This window comes from Mirounga angustirostris, unplaced genomic scaffold (assembly GCF_029215605.1).
Source record: "Mirounga angustirostris isolate CCGP_5_RB_7025 unplaced genomic scaffold, mMirAng1.0.hap1 SCAF_17, whole genome shotgun sequence".
Lineage (NCBI taxonomy): Eukaryota > Metazoa > Chordata > Mammalia > Carnivora > Phocidae > Mirounga > Mirounga angustirostris.
Window position 1 is genome coordinate 54,596,856 of NW_026991725.1, and position 22,679 is coordinate 54,619,534.

At 39.4% G+C, this 22,679-nt stretch overlaps 1 protein-coding gene across 18 annotated transcripts in view; it reads left to right on the top strand.

The window, feature by feature from the left end:
- Nucleotides 1-22,679, top strand: part of NCOR1 (nuclear receptor corepressor 1) — a 158,138-nt gene that overhangs the window by 7,972 nt on the left and 127,487 nt on the right. For all 18 annotated transcript variants that reach the window (XM_064582692.1, XM_064582686.1, XM_064582689.1 and 15 more), the window contains exon 2: nt 13,530-13,707. In XM_064582692.1, the coding sequence (XP_064438762.1) occupies nt 13,600-13,707 (108 nt within the window). In that variant the 5' untranslated portion in view covers nt 13,530-13,599. The remainder of the gene's footprint in view (nt 1-13,529; nt 13,708-22,679) is intronic.

A 22,679-nucleotide genomic window follows, 5' to 3' on the forward strand; every position in this document is an offset into this window, starting at 1 on the left:
ATTATTTTTTAAAAAAGATTTTATTTATTTGTCAGACAGAGAGCACAAGCAGGGGGAGCCACAGGCAGAGGGAGAAGCAGGCTCCCCGCTGAGCAAGGAGCCCAATGCAGGACTCAATCCCAGGACACTGGGATCATGACCTGAGCAGAAGGCAGATGTTTAACCGACTGAGCCACCCAGGCGCCCCAAGTTTGCTTATTTTTAGATTGGAGATAATGTAAAATAACATTTAGCACAGTGGCTGACACATAGTAAGTAAATAATAAATGTTAGCTGTCTTCATTAGTAGTCCGTATATGGCTGCTGGGTTTCATGCTCTACTTAGAAAGACTTCTTCACTCTAAAATTTAAAATATTCACCCATCTATTAAACTAAAAAAGTAACATGAGGAATATTATTGTATAGCATGCTACTGCTTGTTTTAAAGAGGAAAAATAATGTATACTTATTTGCTTGTATGTTATAGGATGTTTCTGAAATGAAACCCAAGAAACTGGTAATGTTGGTTGTTGTAAGAACTGAGTGACTGAGGCGTATAAATGAGAGGAAGACTTTTGACCATATGCCTTTTTGTATTTTTTAGACAAAGAACTCCCCAGATTTTAATTGAACTTTCATTTTTTTTCTTTTCTTTCCTATTTTTTCACTTCTAATTTTTTGGATCCATCTGGAATTTATTTCCAGTATAAGAAGTGAGGTAGAGATATATTTTGGGGGAATATATGTGTACATGTTTCTCCTCCAGATAGTTAGCCAGTTGTGTGAGCACCATTTAGTGAATAATTCATCTTTTGCCCCACTGATTAGATTTGCAACTTTTGTCATTTACTAAATATGTTTGGAACTGTTTCTAATTTATTATGTTCTTGATCTCATATCCCTTAAATTGCTGTTGTTTTATAATTTTATTATTTATTTACTTATTTTTTAAAAAAGATTTACTTATTTATTTCAGTGAGAGAGAGTGTGGAGGGTGCATGTGGGGGAGGGGCAGGCAGAGGAAGAGGGAGAGAGAACTCCGAGCGGACTCCCCGCTGAAAGTGGGGCCCGACATGGGGCTTGATCTCACATGACCTGAGGTGAAACCAAGTTGGATGCTTAACTGACTGTGTCATCCAGGCGCCCCTGTTTTATAATTTTAATGCTGATAGGGGTTGTCCCCTGTTCATTACTCTGTTTTTTTTTTTTTTCTTCAGACTTTGATAATTCTGGTCCATGTGTTGTCCCAGATGAACTTTAGAATTATTCTGTGGGGCTCAATAAGACATCTTGCTGAGATTTTTTTTTTTTTTTAGAAATTTTTTATTTATGTATTTGACAGAGAGAGACACAGCGAGAGAGGGAACACAAGCAGGGGGAGTGGGAGAGGGAGAAACAGGCCTCCCGCCGAGCAGGGAGCCTGATGCGGGGCTCGATCCCAGGACCCTGGGATCATGACCCGAGCCGAAGGCAGATGCCCAACGACTGAGCCACCCAGGCGCCCCTCTTGCTGAGATTTTTATGGGGAATACTGAATATTGATTAGAAATACCAAATTTATAGATTAATTTTGGAAGATTGACTTTATGTACTTCCTCTCCTTTAGTTCAAATAGACTTTTTTACGTTCTTCAGTAGGTTTTCAGACTTTTCAAATAAGGCCTATCCATTTCTTCCTTTCTTTTTAAGATTTTATTTATTTGACAGAGAGAGCACAAGCAGGGGGAGCAGTAGAGGGAGAGGGAGAAACAGGCTCTCCGCTGAGCAGGGAGCCCGATGCGGGGCTCTATTGCAGGACCCTGGGATCATGACCTGAGCCGAAGGCACATGCTTAACCGACTGAGTCACCCAGGCGCCCCTCTTACTCCTTTTGTTCAAAAAATATGGTAGGGAATCAAACAGATTTTATATTCTAGTGGGGGAGGACAGAGTATAATGAAGTAAAACAAATAAATCCATTTCAGGTTGAGATTAATTTATAAAGGAGAAAAAAAAAAGCTTATGTGGTTGAGAGTAACTGATGGGAACCCACGTTATAGGTGGTTGGGAAAGGCCTTTCTGAGGAGATGACATTTGACCTGAAATGCTAAGTTTGATGAGGAGTCAGCCACTTAAATGAGCCAGGAAGAGCATTCCAGGCAGAGAGTAAAGAAGGACAAAGGCCTGAGGCAAGGCAGGTCCTGGCGCAGGATGAAGGGACTGAAAGGAAGCTCATGTTGCTGGGGCCTACTGAGCAATCTGGAGAGGAAGCAGGCCAGATCAGGTGGGGGCCTTGTGGGCCATAGTGAGTAGTTGGGATTTTATTTGAAGTGCATGGTAGCCCCCTGGGGAGTCTTAAGGAGAAGAGTGACACGTTCTGATTTATGGTTTAAAAAGATCATACAGCTTTTTGAGTAGAGAGAAGTACTGACGTGGGAAGTCCAGTTAGGAGGTTTTTTGTAGCAAGAGGTGAGGGTGGGGGTAGTGGAAATGGAGAAGCATGGGAGGCTTGGGGTGGGTATGTGGAAGGAAGAACAGAACGTGCTATTGGAATGGGTGTTATTGAGAGCTAAGCACTGTTAGGTGCTGGGGAGGCCATGTGAGCAAAACAGAGATGGTCCCTGCCCTCACATGCATCTGGTGGCTTTGTTTTTTGTATATAATTCAGTAAATTTTAAGTCAGTTGCTTTTTTTCTACCTTATTGTGGTGTATGCCTTAGAAATAGTCTGTTCAGTAGCCTTGTTTTGTTTTGCTTCATAACCTTTAGCAGTCTCTGTTAGTGGGTCAAAGGGGAGACAGCACCATATGATCTTTAAGAGATCTGTCTGAGTTTAAAAAAATTACCTTGGGGAAGTTACTCAGGCTCTCAAAAGCCTTAATTAGGGATAATAATGGAACTAATGTTTTAGGTGAGCTCCTTGCAGGCCAAGCTCTTAGTATACTGCCTAGTGCATAACAAAGGCTCACTAAATGGTAACTTTAAAAATTATTCTTTGTAGTTATTGGCCTATCGATTAATTCTGCAGTATATTCATTTCTTATAGTTGCTGGAGTGAATATTGCTCAGAGAATTAGTTCAGTATTGTGCAGCTGTACCAGAGTTCTCAGTTGCGTTGTCTACTCTTGCTGTCTTGGGAAACTTCTCCTTTCTCACTTTATGTAGGGTGAAAGCAGCATTTCCCCCCCCCCCCAAGTTCAAGAGTTATTTATTGAATGCTTGTATTCTTAGATTAATCAAATAATTATGCCCTTATTAATGTGTTTCTTTCAGTGTCAGACTTGATTGAGGGTGAGATAGTTGAACCTGAAAGGCCTTTTTTCTTTAGCTCCCATTCATCTGTCTTCTAAGTGAGATGTTCAAAAGAGCCTGAAGTAAAATAAATACTTTGTTAATGGCATTCCCCCAGAGTAGCTCCTTTGTTTGTTGTTTGTTTGTTTGTTTGTTTAAGGGAAGAATGCTTTAGTTTTACAGGAGAAATTTTAGTCCTGAGTTCAACACCTCTCTGACCTCATACAAATTACAGAATCCACTTAGGTGATTTCTAGGGTCTCTGCTCGAGGCTGGCCTCTGAGATGGGCTCAGGAGGCCTGCCTTCTTTTTCCTTTTTTTTTTTAAAAAGATTTTATTTAATTGAGAGAGCGGGAGAGAAAGAACATGAATGGGGGCTGGGGGCAAAGGGAGAGGGAGAAACAGGCTCCCCGCTTGAGCAGGGAGCCTGACGTGGGGCTCCATCCCAGGACCCTGGGATCATGACCTGAACCGAAGGCAGACGCTTAACTGACAAAGCCACCCAGGTGCCCCAAGAGGTCCACTTTAAGTCATGGCCATTCTGGAGAGTCTTCGGTAGCTGGGATAACCCAGGGGGGTAGTCCTTAACCTCTCCTTGCTTAAAATACTTCAGGATTTGGACGAGAGCTGGGCTGCTTTATGAGAATTGGTGTGACCTGATCTGTCTCAGGTTAGTAACTAGTATTTTGTCATCTGCAGTATCACAGAAGACATTCTCCTATCCCATACTTTTAAAAGGTTTTATTCTTTGATCATTTAAAAGAAAATTGAATTGTGTATTTTGTAGGGTCCTTTTTCTGCTTTGGTAAAATATGGCCTTCTCCTCTGTTGTGACCCTGGGTGGATTCATTCTTGCTTATCTGAAGAGGTATTTGCAGTCCTGCCACAGTGAAGTATATTTTTAGCTATTTTTTTCCAAGATAGCTTAGGCCACCTTGAAAACCTGTCCAAGTACATTTTGATTATGCAAAGATTATAGGCCAAAAGCCAGGAGTTCCTGGTGAGAGGGAATTGGATTCTTTTTTTGGGGGGGGGATTATTTGAAATTTTGTTGCAAGAGAAGTTTCCTGTTGAGTAAATTGATGTGTATCTTTTTTACTTTAATATGGGAAGATTCAAAAAGGAATTTAAGTAGACCAATTTCATTTTACTATATTTTATTGCCTGTTTACAAAACATAGGAAGCTAGTTTGGGGGTTATTCATAAAATTCCGATGAAATGTGGGGCGCCTGGGTGGCTTACTCAGTTAGGCGTATGACTCCTGATTTCGGCTCACGGCATGATCTTGGTTGTGCGTTTGAGCGCTGCATCAGACCCTGAGCTGAACATGGAACCTGCTTAAGATTCTCTCTCTCCCTCTCCCTCTCCCCCCTCCCTCTTAAAAAAAAATTTTTCAGTTGAAATGTGCGCTTCTCACTTATAATAATGGCATCTAGTTTTAGTATATTCTCATACTGCATTACTGTTATATATGTTTATGTTATGAGGGGGTTGTGCATAAAATTTTGACTGTAAAAATTCATGAGTCAGGAATGTAACTAACCCTAAGGTAATGAGTTTGGTGCTAAGGACTGAACTTAAAATTTGAAACTGCCACTTGAGGGCTTTTCCTCTTCAGCCTTAACTTTATTTCATTGTATTTTATTTTTTAAATTTGATTATGTTATGTTAGTCACCATACATCACATCATTGGTTTTTGACGTGGTGATCCATGATCCATTGTTTTCGTATAACACCCAGTGCTCCATGCAGTACGTGCCCTCCTTAATACCCATCACTGGGCTAACCCATCCCCACTCCCCCCTCCCCTCTAAAAGCCTGTTTGTTTCTCAGAGTCCGTAGTCTCTCATGGTTCATCTCTCCCTCCAATTCCGCCCGCCCCATTTTCCCCTTCCTTCTCCTAATGTCCTCCATGTTATTCCTTATGTTCCACAAATAAGTGAAACCTCTGCTTGGCTTATTTCACTTAGCATAATCTCCTCCAGTCCCATCCATGTTGATGTAAAAGTTGGGTATTCATCCTTTCTTTTCTTTTTTTTTTTTTTAAAGATTATTTATTTGAGAGAGAGAATGAGATAGAGAGAGAGCATGAGATGGGGGAGGGTCAGAGGGAGAAGCAGACTCCCTGCTGAGCAGGGAGCCCGATGCGGGACTCGATCCTGGGACTCCAGGATCATGACCTGAGCCGAAGGCAGTCGCTTAACCAACTGAGCCACCCAGGCGCCCGGTATTCATCCTTTCTGATGGCTGAGTAATATTCCATTGTATATATGGACCACATCTTCTTTATCCATTCATCTGTTGAAGGGCATCTCGGCTCTTTCCACAGTGTCAGCCTTAACTTTAAACTGGATTCTTGTGAATGAGGTATTTTGGTGAGCTCTGACTGGAGTGAGGGTGGAAGGCAGGACTTGATGGGGGGCGGGGTGGTGGGAGGACTGAAAAGGTAGCTTGTGAAGGTCCCCATTCCCACTGAATGGGAGTATTTCTCCTCTGTGGATTTTAATACATTTGGCTTCCATGTAAGATGTTTAAGGAAAGAGTTTGGTTAAAAAACAAAAACAACTATTGCTCTCAACTATTGCTTTGTGTCTCATGAGTAAGTTTGGAGGAAGGAAGTCATAGTGGTCTCCAAGCTGCCCCTCTTGTGGCCAGTAGGGCCTGCTTTGACCCATAAATCTGTGTGCCAGTGAGGGCTAATCTCTGATTTTGCTGATGTTTTCTTGCCACCTGTGTTGGGCTGATAGTACCTGACTCTATTTTATTTTTGAGATAGTCAAATTAAACTTCACTAAAATCACATCACAAAATTAGGATATGAAGAATTCCTGACAAAAGAGGAACATGGATAAATCATATTTGAGTGGCATTGAATACAGGTATTGAACTCAGGATTCATCATTGCTGAAAACTAAAAAAAACACAAACATAAACAACACCAATATTACATGGATGTCTCATCATGTAGACCACTGTTGGAAAAAATTTGGATGACCTTGACCTAAGATCTTTCCTTATGCCTTTCCATTCCATTTATAGCTTTATTTACTTAAGATGTCTGAATTGGGAGGAGAACTCAGAGATAGATCATGTAAGCATTTGTTTTTCTTGAGATTTTATTTTTTTATTTTTATTTTTTAAAGATTTTATTTATTTGACAGAAAGAGAGAGTGAGAGCAGGAACACAAGCAGGGGGAGTGGGAGAAGGAGAAGCAGGCCTCCCACCAAGCAGGGAGCCCTATGTGGAGCTCGATCCCAGGACCCTGGGATCATGACCTCAGCCGAAGGTAGACGCTTAACGACTGAGCCACCCAGGTGCCCCGAGATTTTATTTTTAAGTAATCTCTACACGCAGAGTGGGGCTCGAACTTAGAATCCTGAGATATTAAGGGTTGCAAGTTCCACTGACCGAGCCAGCCAGGCGCCCCATATCATGTAGACATTTCTTAGGGGTGCAGAGCATAATTACTTGGAAAACATTTATAAAATATTTCTGAACACTCATTGTGAAATACTCTACAGCAATAGAAAGAATGAAAAGCTCTTTATAGCCTCATGAGAATGATTGCTATATTGAGAAAGATATATTAAGTAATAAAAGCAGGCTATAGAACAGTATATCTCTACTGTGCTACCATTTATGTAGGGAGAGAAGTGTGTGTGTGAGTGTGTGTAGGATATTTCTAAAGGATACTTTAGTAACTTTGGTTGCCTTCTGGAAGGACAACTGGGTAGGAACTGGGGGACCAGGGTGAGAAGATTTTTCTCTTTGTCTTCTGTGGGTACTCTTACAAACTCTAAAATCATACATATAATACCTATTTCCAAAAACAAAACAAATACCACCACCACCAAGAACCTCATATGTTAGAGCACGGGCAGGTGTATAGGAGGGGAATGCTGACCGGGTAGTTTTAATGTGTGGCCTGTTGCATTGCTGCAATCAATACTTCTGTATGTAAGTATGGTATGTGAGTTTCTTTAGAGTATGTACCAAAATTGCTGGGTTGTAATAGGATGGCATTTCAGATCACCGGGGAAAGATAGACGTGTTCAATGAGGGTTTTGTTGGAATAATTAGCTATCAGTAAAGAAAATACAACTAGATTCCCTACCTTACCATTTTTTAGAAAAAAAATATTTAGGTGATTAAGGAGCTAAATATATATGTATATACCTTGAAGGAGTATAAGAGGGGAATGTAGAGAGTATTTTTTTTTTTTTACTTTGGGGTAGAAAAGGTCTTCAGAAATGTGAAATTATGAATTCTGGATGAAAGTATTTGTAACATAAAGGTAGAAAAGGGATTAATATTCAGAATACAGAGGGAGATATTTCAGTTTCAAGACATGTACCAGCAAAACCACACGCTGATCTCCCCCTGCCCATCATCTCTAAGGGCTTCTGTGTTTCCTCTTCAAGGATTGCTCTTGTCTCTTCAAGGGTAGCTAGCTCTTCCTTCTCATCTTTCAAGCTTTGGCTCAAAAGTCATCTTAGAATATAATTTGTTATCCAAACTGGGACAGTTTTGAGAAGGAAATGGAGCATAATTAATAACTGCACCGGGACGATAGCTGTAAATTGGGTCTGTTTCAGGAAATCAGGGCATAGGGTCATCTTAGCTGAGATTGGCTTTCTATGATTACCCCATCAGACATGTCTTCCTTATTCCTTCTCTCCCATCCTGTTTTATTTATGGCACTTCAAGTCATCATATTATCTCGTGATTATTTATTGTCTGTGTCACTTCACAACAGGATGGCATATCTCAGTCACCATTCTATGCCAGCGTTTAGAACCATGTTGGTACGTAGTAGCGTACTCCTCAGTAGATATTTGTTGGATATATGACACTTCTGCCTTTGGTCTTAAAATCTTGTGAAGATATGATAGACACACTTGAAAACTTGGATAGAAATGTGATACACAAATCATACTTTTATAAAACAAAGTGTTCTCACATGTAGACTTTTTGTGGCATACTCTACATAAAATTTCCCATTAGCTAAACTTTTTAAAGAACAATTTTCTAAGCTGATGTATTGGATGTTTAGGACAGTTCCTTGAGGAACATTCTCAGGCATTCATCTGGGTATCTCTGTATTGAATAATCAAATGAATCCTAGAAGTGGAATCGCTGTGGTAGAGGATATGTGTATTTTCACGGCTCATGGTGTATATTGCCATCCTTCTTTAGAGAGCGATTCATACCCATTTTACATAGACACCAATAGTCTGTAAATGAGTGCTTTTTTTCCTCCAAACCTTCACCGTTACTAGGTATTATTTTTAATGTTTTGCCAATTTGTCTGGGAAAATGATTTTGTTTTATTTTTCTGTGATTATTGATGAAGTTGATGTCATTAATTTTATTTCCTTTGCTAATCCCATATTTCTGTCATATTTTATATTTCTGTTGTGATCATTTTTTCCTTATTGATTTGTAAGAAATAAATATATTTGTTATATCAAAATTTTGCTATTTTACTTTTTCTAGTTTTTTTTTTTTTTAAGATTTTATTTATTTTTCAACAGAGAGACAGTGAGAGAGGGAACACAAGCAGGGGGAGTGGGAGAGGGAGAAGCAGGCTTCCCGCTGAGCAGGGAACCCGATGTGGGGCTCGATCCCAGGACCCTAGGATCATGACCTGAGCTGAAGGCAGACGCTTAATGACTGAGCCACCCAGGTGCCCTCTTTTTTTTTTTTTTTTTTTTAAAGTAAGCTCTACATCCGATGTGGGGCTTGAACTCATGACCCTGATGAGATCAAGAGTCACATGCTATATTGACTGAGCCACCCAGGCCCCCCTACTTTTTCTAGTTTGTAGTTTGCTGTTTTGAGGTGTCTTTGCTGTATAGAAACAATATGTAAATTATTATTTATATGTATTTATATATATTTATTTTATAAGTTCAAGATATGAGTCTTATTGTGTGTGTTTTTGGGGTTGTGCTTAGGATGTCCTTCTCTGTTCTTAGTTTATATATGTATTTCTTTTTTTTTTCTTTTTAAGATTTTATTTATTTGTCGAGAGAGAGCGAGAGCGCACACAAACAGGGGGGAATGGCAGGCAGAGGGAGAAGCAGGCTCCCCACTGAGCAAGGAGCCTCATGTGGGACTCGATTCCAGGACCCTGAGATCATGACCTGAGCCGAAGGCAGACGCTTAACCAACTGAGCCACCAGGCGTCCCTATATATGTATTTCTTTTAGGCTTTTTGAAACTATTGTAAATGTTACCTGTTCTTTTAAAGGACCTCAGATGGGAAATCACTTTGAGAATATTAGTATCCTTACTTTTTTTTTTTTTTTTTGCTTTATCCTGAGAGTCCAGGAACAAATTTAAAGGGAAAAAAAGCAAATAGTAATTTCTGTAATGTGAGCTCTCCAGGGGAAAATTTAGGCAGAAACCAAAGACTTATTGGATGTAGTCTCTAATACTGTATCTCAGCAAAAAGATGTCTTTGCTTATAAGATAATGTTATTTACGTCTAAGATTAAAGAAAAAGTGGGGCACCTGGGTGGCTCAGTCGGTTAAGTGTCTGCCTTCAGCTCAGGTCATGATCCCAAGGTCCTGGGATCGTGCCCCGCGTCGGGCTCCCTGCTGGGTGGGAAGCCTGCTTCTCCCTCTCCCTCTGCCTGCCACTGCCTCTGCTTGTGCTCTCTCTGTCACTCTCTCTCTCTCTGTGTGTCAAATAAATAAAGTCTTTAAAAAAAAAAAAGAAAAGAAAAAGTGCTGCTAATTAGACCATAAAATGCCATTGATTGTAGGATACATATTGACTTTAGAGTTTTTAAGATATGGACACATGTAGGTATTAGAATCCATGAAATGTGGCATATGTTAACTTGGACTGCTGCACGATCATTTTTATTTTTATTTTATTTTTTATTTTTTAAAGATTTTATTTATTTATTTATTTGAGAGAGAGAGAGTGCCGTGCATGAGCAGGGGGAGGGACAGACGGAGAGGGAGAAGCAGACTCCCCAGTGAGCAGAGAGCCCAGCACAGGGTTTGATCCCAGGACCCTGGGGTCATGACCTGAGCCGAAGGCAGATGCTTAACTGACTGAGCCACCCAGGTGCCCCTCATTTTAAAAAAAATTTAAGTTTTTTTAAGTTAAAAAAAATTTTTTTTTTTTTAGTAATCTCCATACCCAATGTGGGGCTCAAACTCAAAACCCTGAGATGAAGAGTCACATGCTCTTCTGACTGAGCCAGCCAGGCGCCCCTGCACAGTCATTTTAAATCTTGTGGTTGCTTTGTATAGTTTGTTTTTGGGTTGGCAATTTTTTAAAAACAGCTTTATTAAGATGTAATTCATGTACCATGCAATTCATCCATTTAAAGTATATGATTCAGGGGCGCCTGGGTGGCTCAGTCGTTGAGCGTCTGCCTTCGGCTCAGGTCATGATCCCAGGGTCCTAGGATTGAGCCCCGCATCGGGCTCTGCTCCACGGGAAGGCTGCTTCTCCCTCTCCCACTCCCCCTGCTTTTGTTCTCTCTCTCACTGTGTCTTTCTCTGTCAAACAAATAAAATCTTAAAAAAAAAAAAATATGATTCGGTGGTTTTTAGTATATTTAGAGATAAGTTCAAACATCACTACAGTCAATTTTAGAACATTTTTATCACCTCAAAAAGAAATTCCAATACAATGGGATATTATTATTCAGTCCTAAAAAGGTGGGTAATTTTGATATATGCTACCACATGGATAAAGCTTGGAGATGCTGTGCTAAGTGAAATGATCCAATCAGAGAAGGACAGATACTGTTTGATCCCACTTCTGTGAGGTCCTCAGAGTCGTCTAATTCATGGAGACAGAAGCTAGAATGGTGGTTCCCGGGGACTGAGGGGAGGAGGAGTGGGAGTGTTTGATGGATATGGAATTTTAGTTGGAAGATGAACAAGTTCTGAAGATGAATGGTGGTGATAGTTGTACCACAATGTGAATATACGTGATGCTACACAATTACACACTTAAAAATGGCTAAAATGGTAAATTTCATGTATATTCTACTGCAGTAGTCCGCATCCTACCGTCCCTAAGCAGCCATTAATCTACTTTCTGTCGTGTAGATTTGCCTCTTCTGTACTTGCAGATGAAAGGAATCACACAAAGTGTGGACTTTTATGATTGGCTTCTTGTACTTTTGCGTAACGTTTTCAGGGTTTGTCCAAGTTATAGTGTGTATCAGTACTTCATTCTTTTTTGGTGGAATAATGTTCCTTGTATGGATATACCTGATTTCATTTATCTATTTATTACTTGATGGACATGACATTTGGGTTTTTTCCAAGTTTATATGGTTATTTTAGGATTTAACTTGAACTCTGACGATTCTAAGAAATAAAAACCTACTCCATCTATCTTAAGTAAAGGAGGACTTACTGTAAGACTATGTAGGTAGTTTAACAAGTATCCAAGGTCAAGGAAAGGAGTTCAGCAGCTTCTCTTGGGACTGACGCTGGAGGAAAGACTCAGGAGCCAAGGCAGTTGCTGCTTTGTCTCCCGGGCCTGCAAGGTCTCTTGGCTCCCCTTGTCTCTGCATGTCTACTCTATTCTGTGTCTGGACTGGCATTCTCTGCTCCCTCTGTAACCTCTCTGGCACATGCTTTGGCTCACCTTGACTCCTACTCTGGCTACTTTGCAACTCAGTTCCCTGTAACTGAGGTTCTCAATTCCACATTCCTGGCAAGGGATCTAAGTGGTACATCCCTTGTGCACTAGGGGAGTTTACTTGATATAAACATGGTGTCAAAGCTTCACCTTAACTAGGGGCAGATTCTCCAGAAGGAGTGTGTGCGTGGAGCTGGGTGTGACTGGCCTTTCTGGGTCACTAATGCTAGTCAACCTAAAGATGACTTAATTCTCTAGGCCAGTGGTCATCAAACTTTTTGGTCTCAAGAATCCTTTATACTCTTAAAGTTATTTAGGACTCCAAAGAGCATTTGCTTATGTGGGTTCTGTATGTTGAAATTTACCATATTAGATATTACAGTGGACATTTTAAAGATACTAATTCATGTAAGAATAATATAAATGTACCATATGCTAATATAAATAACATTTTTTTATGATAAGTAACTGTTTTCCGGAATAAAACAAAACTTGATGAGAAGAGTGGCATTGTTTTACATTTTTGCAAACCTCTTCAATATCTGGCTTAAAGAAAGATAGCTTTAGTCTCAAATCTGTTTCTGCATTCAGTCTTGCAATATACTGTTTTGATTGAAGTTTATGAAGAAAAGCTAATCTCATACAGATATATGTATTTGGAAAAGAGAGGGGTATTTTAATAGCCTTTTTAGATAATTGTAGATATTCTTTGATACCACACCCAATCCGGACAAGTGGCAGTTTTTTAAAGGTTAATTGCTGTGTAAGATCTGAAACCATATCAATGAACTTTTCATATTCTATCACATTAAACATTTATTGGGTTGTCTTGTACTTTATTTGTAGTAAAATGTCTTCTACTTTAAATAAATATTACACTCATGAATAATTTTGTAACATTCTGTATTGGTCATTTGGAAAATATTGATTCATTGAATTATACAGATATTTCAAATGTTGACATATTTCATCATGTAATATCAAAAACTCACACTTGTTAATATCACGACCAGTCTTGCCAGAAAAGTCTTTAAATGTGGGGAAGCTGTCAGGCTCATGGAAGCAGATAAAAGTTTTTCCAAAATTCTAATTTTCACAAATACTGGCAGTTGTTTTCCTTGAAGTGATAAGCTCACTTTGTTCTTCTTGAACGCTTTCTCATCCTGAATGTCTTCTTAGGCTGTTATTTTGGGGGCAGAATTATTTAATGAAGATAATATTTCCTCTGCACAAATGCTTACCTTATAGATACTCTTGAATCTTTTTAACAATTGACTTTTTACAACCCCCAAACTTACAACTATAGATTATTTCTTTCTGCAATAGATCACATTTGATTCTCAGACATTTATCCACAAAAAGGACATTTGTTGAGCATTTGCCGTGTGCCAGGTCCCATGCTGAGATTGTCTATACACCTTTTTACTTTCTGTAGCTACTGCTACTATTGTTTGTGATATATTAAAGAACGTTTTTTAAGTCTACAAGAAAAGACCTGTTAATGTTTTTCAAACTCCAATTACTTGTATTAAGTAAATACATGAGAGAAAGCTTTTACTGGTAATTGTGGTTTTATTTATGTAGCTGTAGTTATAATTTATTAGAAGTACACCTGGTGCTTTAGTTCTTATCAATTCTATTTTTCCCATCCTGTTTAGGTGGTTTCCTAGAAACATGATTGTTTGTTGGACTTGATCTCACAGCCTGGTGAGGACTTCTTTACTGATAATGTCAAGTTCAGGTTATCCTCCCAACCAAGGAGCATTCAGCACAGAACAAAGTCGTTATCCTCCCCACTCTGTTCAGTACACCTTTCCCAGCACGCGTCACCAGCAGGTAAGGAACAAATACTATGCAGTTGCATAAGTTGTGTTTGTGTGTGTTTTACTTTTCCTATTTAATACATTTGTTGGTCAGAAACCAAATGTAATTGTTACATCTATACATTTTAAATGTCAAGAGCCATTCTCAAAGATGGGGAGCCAAAGGTGGGGGATTAATTATCTTTGTCTTAGTATGGCATTATGCCAGATTTCAAAAACATGTCTGTTTTTGTTTGTAGGAGTTGTTGATAGGAAAATACCAGTTGTCTAGGGTTTCCTGTTAAGGTTAAGACCTATGTTTATTGCTCCCAAGTTCTGGTTGAGTATTAAGCTGGCCAGATAACTTGGCCTCTCTTGAGTGATGGCCAGGATAGGGCCTATACCTTCTTGAGAGGTTGATGGCAGGAAGATGAAAGAGTTTGTTTGCTGATTTACCTTGTGAAAAAACATGAAGTGAAATTATTAGCTCAGCGAGCTAGGGACAGGAGTGTAAGAGGTTTGAAGAAAAAAGGGAAGAGGAGGATAAAATGGTCATCTCAGAGAAAAAGAAAGCAAATTCACCAGCAAAATATTATTCAGTACTACCAAAGACTCCTTTGAGTGTGGTCATGATTATGGAGTGAGAATGGACATTGTTACCTTGTTCCTATTTTGGGAAGCATTCACTTTTCAATATTAAGTGTGTTAGTTGAATGTTTTTGTAGCTGCCCTTTTTCGGTTAAAGAAGTTGCTTTCTATTGCTAGATTGAGAATTTTTATCATAATTGGGTGTTGGATTTTGGTTGCGTTGTCCTCTCTCTACCCATGTTCTTTGTCTGAATATTAATTTTCTAGATTATTGTTGCGTCTTTGTTTTTCCTTTTTTTAAATTTACTTTTTTAGTTTATATATAATAAAATTTTATTATATGTGTACATTCTGACAGTTCATACACTCATAAAACCACCACCAAAATGAAGATGTAGAGTATTTCTAGCACCCCATCCCTTGTACTCCGTCCAGGTCAGTCCTCCTCCCCTACTTTCCACAAACCTCAGCTCCCAGGAAACCACTGTCCTGCTTTTTGTCTTACCATATTGTACTTGCTTTGAGTTTTATATGAACTCTTTTATTTGTGGCTTCTTTTGCTTCCGATAATATCTTTGAGATTTATTCATGTTCTGGTGCATCTTAGTAATTAATTTCTTTTTATTGCTGGGTATGGATATACCACAACTTATCTAGTTACCTATTCCAGTTTTTGGCTATTATAAATAAAAATTATTTAGAAAGCATGTACCTATGTGTTTGTTTTATCTAATTATATAAAGAAGTATTGCCTTATTTTCTTAATTGTATTGTTGGAGAGCATCTGTTTTTAATTTTTATCAAGTCCAGTTTATTAATGTTTGTCTTTTATATTTCTTGCTTTTTGTGCATATTTAAGAAGTTTTTGCCAAACTCCAGGTCACTAAGACTTTCTTCTATGTTTTCTTCTCTAAGTTTTATAATTCTAGGTTTTACATTTATATCTATCACCTATTTTGAATTAAATTTTGTTTGTGATGTGAGGTAATGATTGAGGTTATTGCTTTGCATACAGTTTTCCAATAGTTCTAGAAACCATTTGTTAAAAAGATTCTTCTTTCCCCACTGAATTGCTTTGGCAATTTTTCACTGAAAATCAGTTGACCATATATGTGCAAGTCTGTTTCTCTATACTGTTCTATTGATGTATTTCGTGTATCTTCACCTCCCATCTATGTGGTTTTCCGTGTAAACAAACATGTAGTTTTTAGTAAAGAACTTCACCCTGTCTTGATTATTACAGCTTTATAATAAGTTGAAATTGAGTAGTGTGCTTCTTTTCTGAATTGCTGTTTTGATATTCTAGTTGTTAACATTTGTATATACATTTTAGAATCAGCTTGTCAATTTCTACAAAAAAGCTTGCCTTTTTTGTTTTTTTAAGATTTATTTATTTGGGGCGGGGGAAAGGGGCAGAGGGAGATGGAGAGAGAGTCATAAGCAGACTCTATGCTCAGCGCAGAGCCGGATACAGGGCTCAATCTCATGACCCTGAGATTACAACCTGAGCTGAAACCAAGAGTCAGATGCTTAATTGACTGCGCCACCCAGGTGCCCCTTGCTGGGATTTTGATTGGATTTGTATTGAGTCTAGAGATAAATTTGGGAGAGAATTGACGTCTTAACATAACAACTTTAATTTTTCTGGTCCATGAACATGGTATAACTCCATTTATTTTGGTGTTCATTGATTTTTCTCAATAATGTTTTGTAGTTTTTAGTGCACAGGTCATGTACATATTTTGTCACATTTGTTCCTAAACATTTCATATATTTTTAAAAGATTTTATTTATTTGAGAGCAAGCGGGGAGGAGGGCCAGAGGGAGAGAGAGAAGCAGACTTCCTCCTGAGCAGGGAGCCCGACGCAGGGCTCTATCCCAGGACCCCGAGATCATGACCTGAGCCGAAGGCAGACACTTAACTGACTGAGCCACCCAGGTGCCCCAATATTTCATATTTTTGATGCAATTGTAAATGTATTGCTTTTCGAATTTCAGTTTTCAGTTCATTGCTACTAAGTCTATTCATCTTGTATCCTGCAACCTTACTTGTTACTTTTGGTTGCTTTTTTATAGATTCCACAAGATTTTCTATTTAGATGATCCTGTAATCTGAGAATAAAGATAGTTTTGCCTGTACCTTTCCAAACTGGATATCTTTTCTCTTTTCTTCCTTATTGTAATGGCTTTAATTGTTAGTAAAATGTTGAGGAGGTGAGAGTAGGTAGACACCCTTGACTTATTTCTCTCTTTTTTTTTTTTTTTAAAGATTTTATTTCTTTATTTGACACAGAGAGACACAGCGAGAGAGGGAACACAAGCAGCGGGGGACACAAGCAGGGGGAGTGGGAGAAGGAGAAGCAGGCTTCCCGCCGAGCAGGGAGCCCAGTGCGGGGCTTGATCCCAGGACCCTGGGATCATGACCTGAGGTGAAGGCAGATGCTTAACGACTGAGCCACCCAGGCGCCCTGACTTATTTCTCTCCTTAAGAGGAGGGCATTCAGTCTTTGACCGTTAGGAATGTTGTTAGCAGCTGATGACTCACTTGTCATAGGAAGCACTGAGTAATGTCTAGATTTGTCAAATCAATATGTTGTACACTTGAAACTAATGTAACATTGTATACTGATTATGCTTCAATTAAAAAAAAAGAATGTTGTTAGCTTGAGAGGTGTTCCTTCCTCCTGTATTTTCTTAAAGAGTTTGTGTAGGATTAGTGTTTTTTCTTCCTTAGAAGTTTGATAGAATTTTTCAGTGAAGTCATCAGGGCCTAGAATTTTCTTTGTGTGAAGAATTTAAATTATGAATTCAATTTCTTTATAATTCAGATTCTTCATTTTTTTCTTGAGTCACTTTGGGTAAGTTTTGTTCACTATATTATATAAGTTGTCATACTATTCCCTTTATCTTCTCAGTGTCTTTGAGATCTGTTGTGATATCATTCCTCAGGTTGATAATAAGTGTTTTCCCTTCCTTTTTTTCTTTATTAGTCTAGCCGAGAAGTTTATCAATTTAATTGATTCTTTTCTGAGAATAACTAACTTTGGTTTCATCCATTTTCACTATTTTTTTCTATTTTATTGATTTCTGCTCCTTATTATTTTGTTCCTTCTCTAATTGCCCACATATATAACATTTCTGGAATCTTTCACTGCTTTGTGTATATTCAGGCTTCCTTTTGATACTATTTTCTTTTTGCCTGAAGAACATCGTTTCTCTTAGTGCAGGTCTTTTGGCAGTATACTTTCAGCTTTTATTTATCTGAAAAAGTTTATTTCAGCTTGATTTTTTTTTTTTAAAGATTTATTTGAGAGAGAGAGAATGAGAGACAGAGAGCATGAGAGGGAGGAGGGTCAGAGGGAGAAGCAGACTCCCCGCTGAGCAGGGAGCCTGATGCAGAACTCGATCCCAGGACTCCAGGATCATGACCTGAGCTGAAGGCAGTCGCTTAACCAACTGAGCCACCCAGGCGCCCCTTGATTTTTTTTTTAAAAGATTTTATTTCTTTATTTGAGAGAGAATGAGAGAGAGAGCATGAGAGCAGGGGAGGGTCAGAGGGAGAAGCAGACTCACTGCTGAGCAGGGAGCCTGATGCAGGACTCGATCCCGGGACACCAGGATCATGACCTGAGCTGAAGGCAGACGCTTAATGACTGAGCCACCCAGGCGTTCCTCACCTTGATTTCCCCCCCCCCTCAGCTTGATTATTAAAGAATAATTTTACTTGATACAAAATTCTAAGCTTACAGTTATTTTCTTTCAGCACTTTAAAAGCTGCTGTTTGTTGTATTCTGGCTTGTATGGTTTCTGACCAGAAGACTTTTTTTTTTTTTTAAAGATTTTATTTATTTGACAGAGAGAGAGAGAGAGACAGCTAGAGAGGGAACACAGGCAGGGGGAGTGGGAGAGGGAGAAGCAGGCTTCCCGCTGAGCAGGGAGCCCGATGCGGGGCTTGATCCCAGGACCCTGGAATCATGACCTGAGCCGAAGGCAGGCGCTTAGCCGACTGAGCCACCCAGGCGCCCCAGAAGACTTTTTTTTTTTTTTAAGATTTTTTTTTTAAATCTATTTGACAGAGATACAGTGAGAGAGGGAACACAGGCAGGGGGAGTGGGAGAGGGAGAAGCAGGCTTCCCGCTGAGCAGGGAGCCCGATGGAGACTAGATCCCGGGACCCTGGGATCATGACCTGAGCCAAAGGTGGACGCTTAACGACTGAGCCACCCAGGCGCCCCTGACCAGAAGTCTTTGATCATTCTTATCTCTATTTATATATAAGTATCTTTTCCCCTCTTTGGTTACTTTTAAGTTTTCTTTCTTTATGACTGGTTTTCAGCAATCTGATTATGATGTGCCTTTGCCGTACTTTTGGAATGTATGTATTATTGTCTTAGGCATTCACTGAACTTCATGCTTCTGTGGGTTTATAATTTCAGCCATTATTTCTTCAGGTATGTTTTTCTGTCTACTCTCCCCCTAGGTTTTTTTGGGGGTTTTTTTTGTTTGTTTTGTTTTGTTTTTCTGAAACATCAGTTACTCATTTCGTATTCTGCTGGTCACTGGACCTCTATTCATTTTATTTTTTCTGTTTTTTTTCTTCTGCAGTTTCCAACCTATTGTTAATTTTATCCAGTGGAAAAAAAAATTTTTTTTAAAGATTTTATTTATTTATTTGACAGAGACAGAGACAGTGAGAGCAGGAACACAAGCAGGGGGAGTGGGAGAGGGAGAAGCAGGCTTCCCTCTGAGCAGGGAGCCCGATGCGGAGCTGGATCCCAGGCCCCTGGGATCATGACCTGAGCCGAAGGCAGACGCTTAACGACTGAGCCACCCAGGCGCCCTCCAGTGAAATTTTTATTACAGGGCACCTGGGTGGCTCAGTTGGCTAAGTGTCTGCCTTCAGCTCAGGTCATGATCCCAGGGTCCTAGGATTGAGCCCCGCATCGGGCTCCCTGCTCAGCAGGGAGTCTGCTTCTCCTTATGCCCCTCCCCCCCTCCGCTCGTGATCTCTGTTTCTCTCCCTATAATAAATAAATACTTTTTTAAAAAATCTTAAAAAAATTTTTTATTACAGACATTGGATTTTTTTTTTTTGAGTGGAATATGAACACTGAATTTTACACATTTTAGTACTGCCTTTTGTTGTATTCCTTTAAAGAAAGTTGGATTCCTTCTGGTAGGCAGTTAAATTACTTCTGAGGTTTATTTTTAAACTCTTGAAGGGCAAATCTAGAGTAGTCTTTATTCTAAGTCTTATTTGTCCACCACTTCTAAACTTGTCTCTTCTGGGGTATTTAGTGATTATTTCATGTATTCATTGAGGTTTCTTCACACTGGCTGGAGGAAATTTGAATGAGTTCTGACCCTGTGTAAGCTCTGGGAATTGTTTGTTTTATAGTTCCTCCAAACTGTTCTTTCTAAGAACAACCGGAGATATTTAGGACTGGGCTGTACTCTCCCCTGTGCATTTGCAGATCGGAATTGAGCCAAAGACCTAGGAGAACCCAAATTCACATTTCAGGAAATCTTTCTCTATGTAATTCCCTCTTCTCAGAAAGTCTCCAGAAATGCTATCCATATGGCTTTATCAGACTAGTATGATTGCTTCTTCAGTGAACAAGATTACAGGGCACTGTTTGGATTCCCTTCCCAGGGATGCAATGTGGAAATTGCCTCCAGGCAGAAAGCCTGCAGTACAGTAGGACTCACCCAGTTTGTGTGATTTTTCTCAGAGATTGAGTCCTGTGCGGCCCATTTTCCAGTGTCTGAAGATAGTTATAGTTAACTATATTTTGCCCAATTATTTGGCCATCTACTGTGGGAATGTAATTTTGGACAGTTATGTGCTCACAGCTGGAACCTGCAGTGCACTATTGGTTTTATTTCACTCCTGACTCTTAATTTGTCTTGCTGGATACATCCATCCTTTAGAGAGTTTTTCAGAGAGTCTGTGGTTGGTAAATTTTCTGAGTTCTTGAATTCAGAAAAGTTTGTAGTCCTAAAATTTGAGATGGTTTGGTTATTGAATTTGTGGGTTCAAAGTTGTTTTTCTCTGAACTTAGAATATGTGATTTGTCTCTTTCCTTTTTTTTTTTTTTTAAAGAGTTTATTTATTTATTTGACAGAGCGAGACACCAAGAGAGGGAACACAAGCAGGGGGAGTGGGAGAGGGAGAAGCAGGCTTCCCGCTGAGCAAGGAGCCCGATGTGGGGCTCAATCCCAGGACCCTGGGATCATGACCTGAGCCGAAGGCAGACGCTTAACGACTGAGCCACCCAGGCGCCCCTGTCTGTTTCCTTCTGTATAGTGTTGCTGATGAGAAGACTTTTTATTATGATCCTTATTACTTTGTAATGGAAACCTATTTTCTATTTTTTATGACACCTAGTCAAGTTTTCTCTTTATCCTTGCTTGTCTGAAATTTTTGTTGTGTCCATCCAGTATGATGGATTAATTTTTAAACTATGCCCAGCTTTTCTCTTAGGCCCTTTTAAGTCCAAGGACTTTATCTTTTTTAACTTCTGATAAATGCTGTTTTTCTATTATTTCTTAGAATATTGCCTCTTATCTCTGGGTATTGGAGGTTGGGACTTTTTACTCTAGCTGCCATTTTTAACTTTTCTTCTCTAATTTCTAGAGCTGTGTACTTTGCTGTGTCCCAAGAGAACGCCTCTGTTCTGTCTTTGCTTTTGTTTGCTCTTCACCTGTTCTGTTCTATTGCTTAATTTCACCAATCAACTTTTTAATTTCTTTGATTGCTATTTGGTCCCTTTTTTGAGGATATCATTTATACTTTTGTGTCTTTTTTACTTTTGCTTAGTCCTTTATCTATTTCTTTGGATGTAAATTATATTTTGAGTGAGTTGTGGTGCTTTTTTTAAAGTGGCTCTGACTTCGGGCACCTGGGTGGCTCAGTTGGTTAAGTGTCTGCCTTCGGCTCAGGTCATGATCCCAGAATCCTGGGATCAAGCCCCATGTGTTGGGTTCCCTGCTTAGTGGGGAGCCTTGCTTCTCCCTCTGTGCCACCCCCTGACCCCGCTCATGCTCTCTCTCTCAAATAAATAAATAAAATCTTAAGAAAAAGGTGGCTCTGACTTTTCTTTAGTGTTTCTTGATTATGTTTCCAACTTTGTATCTTTTTTCTTAGACTATGTAAAAATTGTGTTTTACTATTATCTGCTTATAGCAGAGGGCTCTGGACCTCTTATCTATTCCATGTTTCAGTCTGTACTGCTCAGTTTTATGTTTATGATTAAAAAAATTTTTTTGTTGACATGTAATTCATATAGAACTCACCATTTTAAAGTGTATAATGTAATAGCTTTTATTTTTTATTTTTTAAAGATTTTATTTATTTATTTGACAGAGAGAGAGACAGCGAGAGAGGGAACACAAGCAGGGGGAGTGGGAGAGGGAGAAGCAGGCTTCCCATAGAGCAGGGACCCGGATTTGGGGCTCGATCCCAGGACTCTGGGATCATGACCTGAGCCGAAGGCAGACGCTTAACGACTGAGCCACCCAGGCACCCCAATATAATAGCTTTTAGTATGTTCACAGTGTTGGGCATCCATTACCATTATCTAATTCCAGAACTTTTTTTTTTTTTAAGATTTTATTTACTTGAGAGACAGAGTGAGCGAGAGAGAGAGAGCACACAAGCAGGTGCCGAGGGAGAGGGAGAAGGAGACTCCCCTGTTGAGCAGGGAGCCCAACGAAGGGGCTTGATCCCAGGACCCTGGGATCATGTCCTGAGCTAAAGGCAGACGCTTAACTGAGCCACCCAGGCACCCCTTCCAGAACTTTTCTGTCACCCAAAATGAAACTCATACCTCATACTAGTTAATCCCAATTCCCCTCTTCCCTCCATCCCCTGGCAACCACTAATCTGCTTTCTGTCTCTGTTGATTTGTTACTTATAGACATTTTATATAACTGGAATCATCAAATATATGGCCTTTTATGTCTATTTTTAGTTAGCATTATGTTTTCTAGGTTCATCTGGGTTGTACTATATTTCATTCCTTGATATGGTTGAATAACATCCCACTGTATAGATACACCACATTTTATTTATCCATCATGAGTCACTGGGCATTTGGATTCTTTCTACTTTTTGGCTATTGTGAATACACTGCTTTGAAAATTTGTGTACCAAGTTTTGTGTGTGGACATACGCTTTTAATTACCTTGTGTATACATGTAGGAGAAGAATTCCTATGTTATTTGGCAGTTTTAGGTATAAGTATCTGTTTATGATTGTTAGCATTAATAGGTCTCTTTTGAAAAGAAGCTTTTGTCTTTTCAACAAAAAGTCAAAAGTAGGAAAACAAACATTAAAAACATCCACCTGGGGATGCCTGGGTGGCTCAGTCGGTTAAGCCTCTGCCTTCAGCTCAGGTCATGATCTCAGGGTCCTGGG